This window comes from Cetorhinus maximus, chromosome 2 (assembly GCF_964194155.1).
Source record: "Cetorhinus maximus chromosome 2, sCetMax3.hap1.1, whole genome shotgun sequence".
Classification (NCBI taxonomy): domain Eukaryota; kingdom Metazoa; phylum Chordata; class Chondrichthyes; order Lamniformes; family Cetorhinidae; genus Cetorhinus; species Cetorhinus maximus.
This window is the reverse complement of record NC_135880.1, coordinates 14597460-14610397: the sequence shown is the minus strand read 5'-3', so window position 1 is coordinate 14610397 and position 12938 is coordinate 14597460. Positions and strand designations below refer to the sequence as shown.

General features: G+C 46.7%; 1 protein-coding gene across 1 annotated transcript in view; it reads left to right on the top strand.

Moving 5' to 3' along the window:
* The window catches only part of aadat (aminoadipate aminotransferase), a 104435-nt gene that overhangs the window by 68245 nt on the left and 23252 nt on the right, over positions 1 to 12938 (top strand). Inside the window, exons 10-11 of the mRNA XM_078561397.1 lie at positions 6141 to 6202; positions 10253 to 10317. Of these exons, the coding sequence (XP_078417523.1) occupies positions 6141 to 6202; positions 10253 to 10317 (127 nt within the window). The remainder of the gene's footprint in view (positions 1 to 6140; positions 6203 to 10252; positions 10318 to 12938) is intronic.

The following is a 12938-nucleotide window of genomic DNA, read 5'->3' as shown; positions in this document are numbered from 1 at the left end:
GGAACTTGCGTTGATAGTGAGTCAGCAAGACCTCAAGATGGCTCAAAGCGCTTTCCAGCAAATGAAGTACTTTTGATGTGTAGTCACTGTTGTAACATAGGAACACTTTTTCAAAAAAACTCTTAGGGCCCCATTTAATGGAGGCCACAGGGGTCTCGTCAGCTGGCTGGCAAGGGCCAGACGTCGCCTCTTCTTGGCGGGGCCTTCCCCAGGAACAAGGATCCCGAAAGGTGCCAACTGCCTGAGGCCCAGAATCATCATGGACCCAGGCCACAAGCAAGTTATGGTGGGATGGAGATCGCGGGGTGGAGTGAGGGGGGGGTCAGCAGCAAGTGGGCCCCCCTCTCAGCTTCCCGATGCCAAGCCCCTCGATCAGGCACTGAATGCCTTTTGAAGGAGGGCATCCCCCCCACCCACCAAAAGCTTGTAAGCAACCCCGCCAGGCTGGCTTGTCATACTCCCAACAAGGCAACTACCCCTCTCGCCACTGGATGAATACCAGCAGCAATGGGGTGAGGCCCTTAGGTGGGCATTAAGTGCCCACTTAAGGGCCTCAGTTGGCGCTGGGGTGTGAAGGCCATCCACGAGCCTTCCGCCTCAGACTTAATCAGGGTGGAGGCGGGAAGACACCGAGATCCCCACCTGCCACCTTTCTGCCCGATTAAATGCCCCCTCCGCCCCCGCCCCCACCACCATGAAACTGACTTAGTGCTGACCACATGATCTTCAGGAAATCACAGCGACAAGTGCCATTAGTCCCCATTCATTTGGCTAGCTTTTGGTATCTAGTGATGTTTGCCACTTCTCCAGCCTTCTGAATGCTGACAGAGAATCTGCATTTGTTACATATGCCATCAACTTCGTCTGGAGGTCACCGACTCTCCGTGAAAAAAAGTGCCTTGTGTCATCTGAACGAGTTCCATATTTTCACAAAATAGTTCCCTAGGCCTCCTTAACCTCTCTAGGTCAAATAGAACCAAATCTAGTCCCTTCCCTATTTCCAAGTATTATACTATGCTGTTTCATTCTTCGAGCTCCCAGCAGTGACATACTTTTTAGTCAACATATTTTGGAATTTCACCTTCCCACCAGCCCCCTCCCCACTGCCCCCCCACAAAAGCTGGTGACCCATTCTGAGACATGGCATCACCCATAGTGGGTCTATAGCCTTGAGAGGTGGAAAAATGTTTGAGGTTATTATCCAGACACATTCCAGGTCTGTTTAAAGAGCAAAAACTCAATAAGGAGTCATCAAAATGATTTAATAATAGCAGTCACCTACATACCCGCCGCAAGTGATGAACATGGTGATCTTCACCTTGAAGGACAGACGAGAACCAACCTATGATCTATGTATTTTTTGCAGAGTAGCTGCAAGAAGTGGATGCTTAAACGTTACTGGATTTTTATTTAACCTTGATGGATAGGATCGACTAAATGGACTTTGCGATGTCGGAAGTGCACGGGAACAAGTAATCGATTGCCTCAAAAGATAAATTAGTGGCTCTGTCTGATTCTGCAAAATGTAGATTAGAGTTGCCAAAGACAAATTGCTTAACTAAATAATCAATTGACTAACGTGATCAATCGGTCTCGGTGATTGAGTAGGTGAATAATCAATCCATCATGAATACAGAGACCCAGGGTAAAGTTCTGGACCCAGGTTCGAATCCCACCATGGAAGATGGTAGAATTTGAATTCATTCATAAACCTGGAATTAAAAGTCTAATGTTGACTATGAAAGAAAAAATGAATGCATGATCTCTCTTGACAAACCACTTAAGCGTCCCATCAAACAATTCATTTCTTCGTATTAAATAATGTGTTCAATTATTTTCACAGTCAGATCATTTTACTGCAAATGTTTTGTGAGAATCCCCCAATTTATTTGGAATATATACATTTGCAAAAGGCAGAATGACTCAAATTACTAACCCAAGTTTAGAAAATGGGATGTCCTTCCATTGTCATTTATATAATCTCTGTGAAAGTAATTGAAACATTTGCAGCGAGAGGAAGGGGATGCCTCTCTATACATCTCGCAAGTTGCTTGCTTTCAACCCCTCCTGTTCAAGTACTCAGTCACAACCCTCTCCTTCTCAGGCCAGTTATACTCAGCACCTGGAATGAACAGTGTCATAGACTTGATTTTCTGGACAGGTTTCTCAAAAGAAGCGATGAAGTTTATTGACAGGGCTTCAGCAGCAGTTATACGCTTCCATCAAGATCCACAACCAGACAAAAACTACCTCCCCTAAGGTTCCCCGCACTTCGGGCTGACTCATTCACACTGTCACGTGATACTACACAGTACAATGTGCCTTAAAGCTACGGTCACTACATTTCTTAAAGCTACAGTTGCTACAAACAGTGTAGAGGGTAAAGAATTCTACTGGTCACCAACCTGTAGCAGGAACCACCTGGAAGTTCCCCTGCAAGTTACTCACCATCCTGATTTGGGAATATATCACCGTCCCTTCACTGTCGCTGGGTCAAAATCCTGGAACTCCCTTCCTAACAGCAATGTGGGTGTACCTACACCACATGGACTGCAGCGGTTCAAGAAGGCAGCTCACCACCACCTTCTCAAGGGCAATTAGAGATGGGCAGTAAATGCTGGCCCAGCCAGTGAAGCCCACATCCCATGAATAAATTTTTTAAAAATCCATCTGTGAAGATTACCTCAGCTACTGCTGAAGGAACAAGTTGGCCATTTTGTTTAGAAAGTACCAAACAAAGAGAATCCTCAGGAACAAATTTACAAACGTGTTGATAATCGCAGGGATTTCCGGCTGTTGGTTCTATCAACAAGTCAATTCAGTTTCTCATTGGAGTTCATTTGTCAGTGCCAGTCTCTCCCTGAGCCTATCTACTCTGCCCCTGCTGCCCTGCCCCGCTTTGACTTCCATCTCCAACAAGTTGGGTGTCCTCACCCATGCCTTTGTTACCTCCAGACCATACTCAGAATGCTCCCCTGGCCTGCCTCCCGCCTACCGCCCCCGGAAAACCTGAGGTCCTCCAAAGCTTGACTGCCAGTATCCTGACTAACCCCAACTCTGTAACACCCGTTGCACCTGTGCTCATTGATCTCCATTCGCTAGTTTATTTTTAAAATTCTCATCCTTGTTTTTTTCATATCACTCCATGACCTCACCTCTCTCCGTCTCTGTAACCTCCTCTAACCCTACACCATTCTACAATCTCAGTGGCCCTCTAATTCTGGCCACATGCATATTCCTGATTTCCATCGCTCCTCCACCAGTGTTAGCTGTCCAGTGCCAGCCATACCTGCAGCTACCATACCCTGAGCTCTGGAATTCCCTCCCTAAGTCTCTCCACCTCTCTCTTTTGAATCATTCCTTTAAAACCCAGTGTTTTGACCAAGCCTTTGTTCACCTGTCCTTATCTCTCCGTCTGGGACTCAGCCGAGCATTTTACTCGATGTACTGCTGTGAATTTTTTTGCCGGACAATTCACAAAGTTACAGGTGTGACATAAATGCAAGTCGTTGTTATTTTCCTGCTGGCACCTGATCGAGGTTAATATTTATCCCTCATCAACATCATTTTTTTTTAATTATCTGGTCGTTACCACATATCTGTTTGTGAGAGCTTGCTGTACATTAATTGGCTGCTGTGTTTCCTACATTACAACAGTAATGATTCTTCAAAGGTATTTCATCGGCTGTAAAGTATTCCTGAGGTCATGCAAGGTGCAATATAAATCCAAATCCTTTTTTTTTTGTTCTCATTCTGTGCTGAGCTCAGGAATCTTTAACAGATTTTCCCTGAGTCAAAAGGCCTTTCAGATTGTGTAACAGAACATTTATGTGAGTGACTCGAACCCCACCATTCCTCAGCCATGGTCACTGCGCCTGTTTACAATTCAGTCCACCTACCTTTCTTCAGATTGATTCATTAGTTACCATATATCACACAGTCTGATCTTTACCTCAACGGTTTATATTTCATCGCTGACTTTGACTTCTGGCTGACGTGGACTTCAAGGTTAAGGCTGACGTATCTTACAGCTGACTTTGACTTAAGGCCGACATGGCCTAAAGCTGACGTGACCTAAGACTGACTTAATTGAAGGACACCTTGGATAAAATTACGTAGCATCATGAATGTAGAGTTCGTAAAATAATTAAGAACTAAGCATTTGAGTATTGCTGAAAAAAGAGACATGTGTTTCATTCATTGACAACAACGTCGACACAGCGCTGTGACTAGACCTCTTCTGTAACAGTTGAATTGGTGAGAAGATGTACCTTTGGAAACTCTCCAGAGTCTGTGTATGAAGGTCAAACACTTAATCGGCTTTCTAAAAAGAAGCAGATTCAAAGCTGAAGGATTGATTTTCACAATCAGATCAGGTCTCGTTATCAACATTCACCCTTTCTGTCAGACATACGACAACATCATCTATTCATGAAGCACCTTTAACATAATGCAGGGTCCCGAGGCATTACGAAACAAAATATGACACCAAGTCATATAAGGAGGTTTTAAGGCAGATGACTAAAGGGTTGGTCAAAAGATTTCAGTCTTAAGAAGTGTCTTAAAGTAGGAAAGGGAGGGGGAGGGATTTAGGGAGCTTAGAGCCGAGGAAACTGAGAGTACAGCTGCCCACGCTGGAGCAATTAGAATCAGGGGAGGCCCGAATTAGAGAATCGCAGACATCTCAGAGGATTGTGAGACTGGAAGAGATTCAGAGCTAAAGAGGGGTGAGGTCATGGAGGAATTTGAAAATAAGGATGAAAATGTTTAAATCGAAGCATTACTTAACCAGGAGCCAGTGTAGGTCAGCGAGTACAGGGGTGATAGCTGAACAGGAACTTCAGACCTGAGCAGCAGAGTTTAGGATGACCCCAAGTTAGTGCAGGGTAGAATGTGGAAGGTCAGCCTTGAGCGTGCTGGAATAGTCAAGTCTAGAGGTAACAAAGGCACAGATGAGGACTTCGGTAGCAGATGAGCTGAGGTAGGGGTGGAGAAGGTGATATCCCGAATATGGAATTATGTAGTCTTAGTGACAGTGCAGATGTGCAGTCAGTAGCTCATCTCGTGGTCAAATACGATACCAAGGAAGAATCACTTCGACTTAAATCGTGTTTGGCCTAACATCCCTAATTTTTAAAAAAACGCTAGCATGTTTGTGGTCCTATTCTTGGACTTGCTCCAGCTCCAGCGGGTGTGGCTGATCCTCACTGGCCTATCGCCCCTCGTTCGGACAATCTGTCCATCAATCATACTTTATCAGGGGCAGAATTTTCTGTTCGGTGTGCGGGGGCAGGCCACAGGCACCAGCTGGTAAAGTGACACACGGTGACGTCGGGGGTGCGTCCGGACATCGCCGCGCGCCGTTCTGGTCTTTCATTCGGCAGGCGCTCACTGGAGTCGGCTGCGCGCCTGCCGAATTGTCAAAGGCCTGTTAAGGCCATTAGTAAAGCAATTAACCAAATTGACAGGGCTGCCCATCCAGTCTTAAGGTTGGCAGGCAGGGCAGGCGAAGAGCCCAGGCGGCCTTCGCATTTTTCACGTAACCTCATCTACGGGCGGGATGAGGTTTCATGAAGGGTTTATTAAATTATTAAATATTGTTCAAACATTTGATAAACCTGTCCCAGCTCATGTGACGCTGTCACATGAGGGAACATGTATAAATGATTTTTAACTTTTTTTTGTTTTGAAGTTTCAAATTGAACTTAACGTCCCTGAGGCAGCTCCGTGCCTCAGTGAGATTTCTGCGCACATGAAAGAGAGTAGGCCCCGACTCTCCCCCCGCCCACAACAGATAGCGCTGAGCGCTACCGGGCATGTGTCACGATGGGCGGGCCTTAATTGGCCCGCCTACGTAAAATGGCGGCACGCAGCCGATTGCGGGTGGCGATCGGCTCCACGCCCACTCCCAACCGGCCCGCCCGACGGGGAGAAAATTCTCCCCCAGGAAACATTAATGGGGGGGTATAGGGCAGGGTGGAGGGTGCAATTGATAACTTAAACCCTCCCAAAGTAGATGGGATAGTAAAACTAGCATAAGCTTAATGTTGCAGAGAGAAGTCAAACATGTTCAACGCTAGGTGTTGCTGCTTACTTAAGTATTACAAAATGTGTACAACTAATCTATGTTCCATTTATAGCTCATGGTTGCGCAGCTACTTCAACAGTGGGGACAGGATGGCTTCCTGAAGCATGTTGACAGGTAAAAATTACAACGTAACATTTGCTCTTTTATGTCTCCTAAGTAATAGGATACGATCAGTGGATTAACTGGAGGTTTATATTTAATTCTACTTTTTTTCTAGTTTCTAAAAGCAAAAAATTGTTCCTTTTTGAGCAGAGAAGGTTAAGAGGAGACTTGAGACATACGAACATACAAGTTAGGAGCAGGAACAGGTCATTCAGCCCCTCGAGCCTGCTCCGCCATTCAATAAGATTACGGCTGGTCTGAATGTAACCTCAACCCCACATTCCTGCCTACCCTCAATAACCTTTCACCCCCCCTCGTTAATCAAGAATCTATCCGCCTCTGCCTTAAAAATATTCAAAGACTCTGCTTCTACTACCTTTTGAGGAAGAGAGTTCCAAAGACTCATGACCCTCTGAGAGAAAAACATTTCTCCTCATCTCTGTCTTAAGTGAGTGACCCCTAGTTCTAGATTCTCCCACAAGAGGAAACATCCTCTCCACATCCACCCTGTCAAGACTCCTCAGGATCTTATACGTTCCAATTAAGTCACCTCTTACTCTTCCAAACTCCAGTGGATACAAGTCTAACCTGTCCAGCCTTTCCTCATAAGACAACCCACCCAGTCCTGGTACTAGTCTAGTAAACCTTCTCTGAACTGCTTCCGACACATTTACATCTTTCTTTGAATAAGGAGACCAATACTGTACACAACACTCCAGATGTGGCCTAACCAATGCCCTTTACAAGTGAAGCATAACCTCCCTACTTTTGTAATCAATTCCTCTCCCAATAAATGATAATATTCTATTGGCTTTCTAATTACCTGCTGTACCTGCACACTAACCTTGTGTGATTCATGCACTTGGACGCCCGGATCCCTCTGAATCTCAGAGCTCTGCAATCTCTCGCCATTTAGATAATAAGCTTCTTTTTTATTCTTCCTGCCAAAATGAACGATTTCACATTTGCCCACATTCTACTCCTCTTGCCAGATCTTTGCCCACTCACTTAACCTATCTGTGTCACTTTGTAGCCTCCTTACACCCTCTTCACAATTTACTTTCCTAACTATCTTTGTGTCATCAGCAAATTTAGCAGCCATTCCTTCGGTTCCTTCATCCAAATCATTTGTATAAATTGTAAAAAGTTGAGGCCGCAGCACTGATCCCTGCGGCACACCACTCGTCACATCCTGCCAACCAGAAATAGACTAGTCTAGTATAGCCCGCTCTCTGGTTAGCTCCAGAACATGCTGTTCTAAGAAACTAACCCAAAAATATTCTATGAACTCCTATCAATGCTACCTTTGCCCATCTGATTTTTCCAGTCTATATGCAGATTAAAATCCCCCATGATTATTACTGTGCATTTCTGGCAAGCTCCCACTATCTCTTTTATACTCTGTCCTACTGTGTAGTTACAATTAGGGGGCCTGTACACCACTCCCACAAGTGACTTCTTGCCTTTATCATTCCTCATCTCAAACCAAACCGCTTCTACATCCTGGTTTCCTGAACTTAGGTCATCCCTCTCTAATGTGCTAATACCATCATTAATTAACAGAGCCACTCCTCCACCTTTTCCTAACTTCCTGTCCTTCCTAAATGCCACATACCCTTCAATATTCAGCTCCCAATCTATGTCATCCTGTAGCCATGTCTCTGTAATGGCTACCAGATCAAACTTAATTACTTCTATTTGCACTACTATCAGTTCATTTGTTTTGTTTTGAACGCTGCATGCATTTATATAGAGGCTCTAGTTTTGCCCTTCTGTTATTTTTGTAACGTCAAGCCTTATCTGCTGATTTACTCATAGATTTGTACTCTCTGTCCCTTCCTGTCACTGTCTCCATTTCCCGTATTAATACCTGTCTCTCTTGCCTTGTCCCTACACTTTGGTTTACCACATCTTTCCAAATTTTATCCCTTGCCCCCACCATTCAGTTTAAAACCCTCTCTACTTCCCTAGTTATGCGTCTCATGAGGACCCCAGCCCCAGTACGGTTCAGGTGTAGACCATCCCAACCGTACAGATCCCACTTTCCCCAATACTGATGCCAGTGCCCCACAAACCAGAACCCACTTCTCGCACACCAGTCTTTGAGCCACACATTCATTTCTCTAATCTGATTTGTCCTATGTGGACCAGGTAATAAGCCAGAAATTATTACCTTTGAGACCCTGCTTCTTAATTTGGTACCTGACTATGCAGAGCCTCCTACCTCATCTTGCCTACGTCGTTAGTATCTACATGGATCACGACCATTGGATCCTCCCCCTCCCACTGCAAGTTCCTCTCCAGCCCTGAGAGGATGTCCCGAACCCTGGTACCAGGCAGGCAACAGAGCCTTCTGGACTCTCGCTTTTTGCTACAGAGAACAGTGTCAATCCCCCTTACTATACCGTCCTCTACTACCACTACATTCCTTTTGTCTCTCCCCACTTGGACGGCTTCCTGTACCATAGTGCAATGGTCAGTTTGCTCATCCACCCTATAGCCCCCACTCTCATCCAAACAAGCTGAGAGAACCTCAGACCTGTTTGACAATTACAGAGGCTCACACTCCTGCACTCCTGCCCTCTGGGTCCTCTTACCTGCCTCATTCGCAGTCACACCCTCCTGTCCCTTACCACTGACCCAATCAGAAGACCCTATCCTAAGTGGTGTAACTGCCTCCTGCTATAAAGCATCCAGGTAACTTTCCCCCTCCCTGATGTGTTGCAGAGCCTGCAGCTCAGCCTCCAGCTCAATGACTGAGGCAAAGTTCCTCAAGCCACAATCACTTACTGCAGACGTGTTTGCCCTGGGTCACAATTGGCAGAATTTTACACTCGGCGTGCGGGTCTGTGCCCAACACAACCGAGCGTAAAATGATGCGCGATGACATCAGGCGTGCGTTCCAATGTCATCACGCACTCGCGCAAAATTTCATTCAGTGGGCACACGGCCAACACCAGCCGATAAATAAAAGGCCTACTAAGGCCATTAACAATGTCATTAACTTGAAATTTACTTTGCCCGTCCAACCTAACAGTTGTCGGGCAGGCGAAAAGGCCAAGTGGCCTTTACATTTTTTAGGAAACCTCATCCTGCCCAGTGTTATCCAGCAGCTCCCACATGTGCAGCCTTGACAGATCACCCGTCCTTGCCATCCTTAATGTGTTTTAAATAATTACTTCATTATATTAGCCACTTATTTATGTTGCTTTCTTTTCAATTGTATTAATTTTACCACCAAATGGCGTACTATTTTAAACCATAGGGATAGAATAGAACTTACCCACTTCCCAGAGACTCCCAAACAGCTAGCTCCTTCCCCTTTCGTAAGAATAAGAACTAATTTCTGTGGGGTGAGAAAGAGGAAACGAATGACTCCTTCTCTGAACTCCCCTCTCACCAAACTCCAAGTCTTCACTCCGTTAGCTCAGCTGCCCTCCATTTGCCAAGGCTGCACTAAAGAACCCTGAATTTATAGTAAATTGAACTAGGGCGACATTAACCAGATTCACCCAGTTAGCTAATTAACTACTCAGCTTCTACGACCGAGAGTGAGTTTGTCCTGTCTAAACTGCAAGAAAGAAAGAACTTAGCCTGCTTACACAGTACTTTCCAGTCACTGCTAATTACAGACCAGGTTAGATTTTAAGAGCAAAATTTAAGAACAAAACTAACACTTAAAACTCCCCCTCTCGCCAAACTCCACATTTTCACTCAGTCGGCTGCACTCCATTTTCAAAATCATGAAGGTTTTTGGTGGAGTAACTAAGAAGAAACTGTTTCCAGTGGCAGAGGGGTTGGTAACCAGAGGGCACAGATTTAGGGTAATTTGCTGTTAGTCGGCGCGAGTTGTCAGTTGCGCTTGAGACCCCAGAAGGGATGGTTAGTCTGAGATTTGTTCAAAGCAATGATAACAAAAGTGATTTTTTTTTTTAGAAGCAATACTTGAATGAGGAGCTGTGTGTGTGTGTGTGTGTGCGTGTGTCATAGAAGAGTTTGTGAGAACTTAAAACGTATTACTGACTGATTTGAACTGCTTCTTTTCCATTTGTTTTACAACAGTGTGGTGCAGTTTTATGTCAAGCAGCGAGATGCCATGCAGTCGTCCGCTGAGAGGTGGTTGAAAGGTAAAACTTACAAAGTTAAACCACCGTACAAAACACCATGAACGTTTACAAAACTGCTTTAATGTAGAAAAAAAATCCCAAGGTACTTCGTAGAGGATTCAGAGTTACATGTAAACAATCGGCATCGTTTTAACCGGGGTCCTCCTCGCCCCCTCTTCCGGGAGGGGTGGGGTGGGGACACGGTGGTGGGGGGGGCAATTTCTCCCATTTACATATGAACGTACGAATTAGGAGCAGGAGTAGGCCCCTCGGCCCCTTGGGCCTGGTCCGCCATTCAATAAGGACATGGCTGATCTGATTGTAACCTCAACTCCACATTCCCGCCTACCCCAGATAACCTTTCACCCCCTTGCTTATCAAGAATCTATATAACTCCGCCTTAAAAATATTCGAAGACTCCGTCGGGGTACCGACACTTAAATGTGAATTAAACTAAAATTTGATGGATATCTCCATCCATCAAATTAAATTAAAATTTGGTTCCGGGCGTCGATGAGGAACTCCAGTCCCTCTAGTGCCCACGGGTCACAGAAAGTCACAAGCGCGCCAATGGGCACCACATGATCCCACTGAAGGGAAACGCAGGCATCAACATAGCTACAAAAGAGGCGCAGGCAGCTGGGTCCAAACAACCACCTCGACTGCCCGCTGGCCGAGGTGGGACCAGGCCCAGGAGCAGTCCTGCGAGGTGGTCCTTCAACTGCCCTCTGAAACGGGTGGCCGAGGACTGGGGGCGTGGGACTGAAGTGTAGCCAGAAATTGAGGAGTAGCCCCCCTTTCAAACAGTGGAAGAGGGGCTGCAGCTCTTGCACTCTGCATATACAAGGACTCATCCAGGCCTCGGAAATTACAGGCGGCCTGGGAGTCCGCGAATCTGCTTATAAATCAGTTGGATGGAACAGCTTTGTCTGGGCCAAACCCCCACGACAACAACAACAACTTGTATTTATGCAGCACCTTCCTCAAGCATTCTAAGGCACTTCATTGGAGCATTATAAAGCAAAATTTGACACCAAACCATAAAGACATAAAGAGATATCAGGGCCGATGGACAAAAGCTTGGTCAAAGGAGCAGGCTTTACAGGAACATAGGATTTTGAAGAAGGTTCTGAGGGGACTTGACAGGGTAGATAACGGGGGGATGTTTCCACTCACTGAGGAGACTGGAACTAGGGGACACAGTTTAAGAATAAGAGGCCTCCCTTTTAAGATGGAGAAATTTTCCCACATAATACTCCATCCGCCACATTTTGCCCACTCACTTAACCTTAACTTAGGCCATTCAGCCCATCGGGCTTGCTATGCCATTCAATAGGATCATGGCTGCTCTGGTTGTGGTCTCAACTCCACTTTCTTGTCTGCCCCCCCCCCCTCCCCCCCAATAACCCTTGACTCCCTCGTCCATCAAAAATTTGTCTAACTCAGCCTTAAATAAATTCAATGACCTGGCCTCCACTGTTTTCTGGGGAAGAGAGTTCCACAGACTAATGACCGTCTGAGAGGAAAAAAACTCTCCTCCTTAAAAGAAAAGCAGTATATTGGTTAAATAGAGAGAGATTGCAAAACTTGGTGGTGCAGAGGGATCTGGGTGTCCTGGTACATGAATCGCAAAAAAGGATCTTGTATGTTTCAATTAAGGTCACATCCCGAATTTTACTCTTGGGCGCTATCGGCGGGTCCGCGACCAGTCGGGAAATTGGGGGGGCTGCCCAACCGCAATTTCACACTGGCTGACCAACTCAGGCCCGTCCAGCATGAAACGCGTCTCCACAATGGTCGGGAAGGGCCAATGACGACCCAGTGGCCGGTTTAAAAATGGCACAGGCGGCTCCTTGAAGGCTGCCAGGGAAGAACGTACCTCCGGCATTGCGAACTCTGAACTTATGGCATCAAGTGCGGCCGGAGTCGTCAGGTGGGAGGGCAGGTCAGGTGGGCACTCGACCCCCCGCCCCGGGTTTTCAGATGAGTGCCTCGTGGTCCACCTGGAGGAGGCGGCTGCCAGGAGGGACAGCCTTGTCCACAGAGATGGAAGGAGGAGGCCACTGCACCTAATAAAAAGGGCTTGGGAGGAGGTGGCTGCACAGGTCAGTAACCACGACATCGTGCGGAGCACATGGGTAACAACCCGCTGCGCTCGGGAAGGGTGAGTACCGTGTTGGTGTGGATCAGTGTGTTGAAGTGTTAAGGTCTGGCCGTCTCCCCACCGTGGAGCTGAGGAGTGTTAGAGTCTGAGTGCCAACTGTCAATGACGCCGGAGCTGGCCAAGGGGGTGAGCCCCGGCTGCTTGGACTGAGTGCCTTGCGGCTCAAGGGCCACGACTCGGATGTGCCCTGCCAGGTGTTCCTCAGCTGGGGTTGGCCAGGCTGCAATGGGGCTGCAGGTAGAGAGTGGACTAATCCATGCTCCTTTGTCCTTTCAGGAGAAGGCGACCCATAACAATATTGAGAGGTCACAGACAGGCGGAGACCCCCCAAACCTCCTATTCCTATCCAGATTTGATCAGGATGCCTTGGAGCTGGAGAGACCCCACACACCTCGGTCAACCGGCCGTGGAGAGGCTGGGGTGCCAGGCGAAGGTAAGAGTGCAGTGCACAGAGGTGAGAGTTTCGGATGGTGCAAAC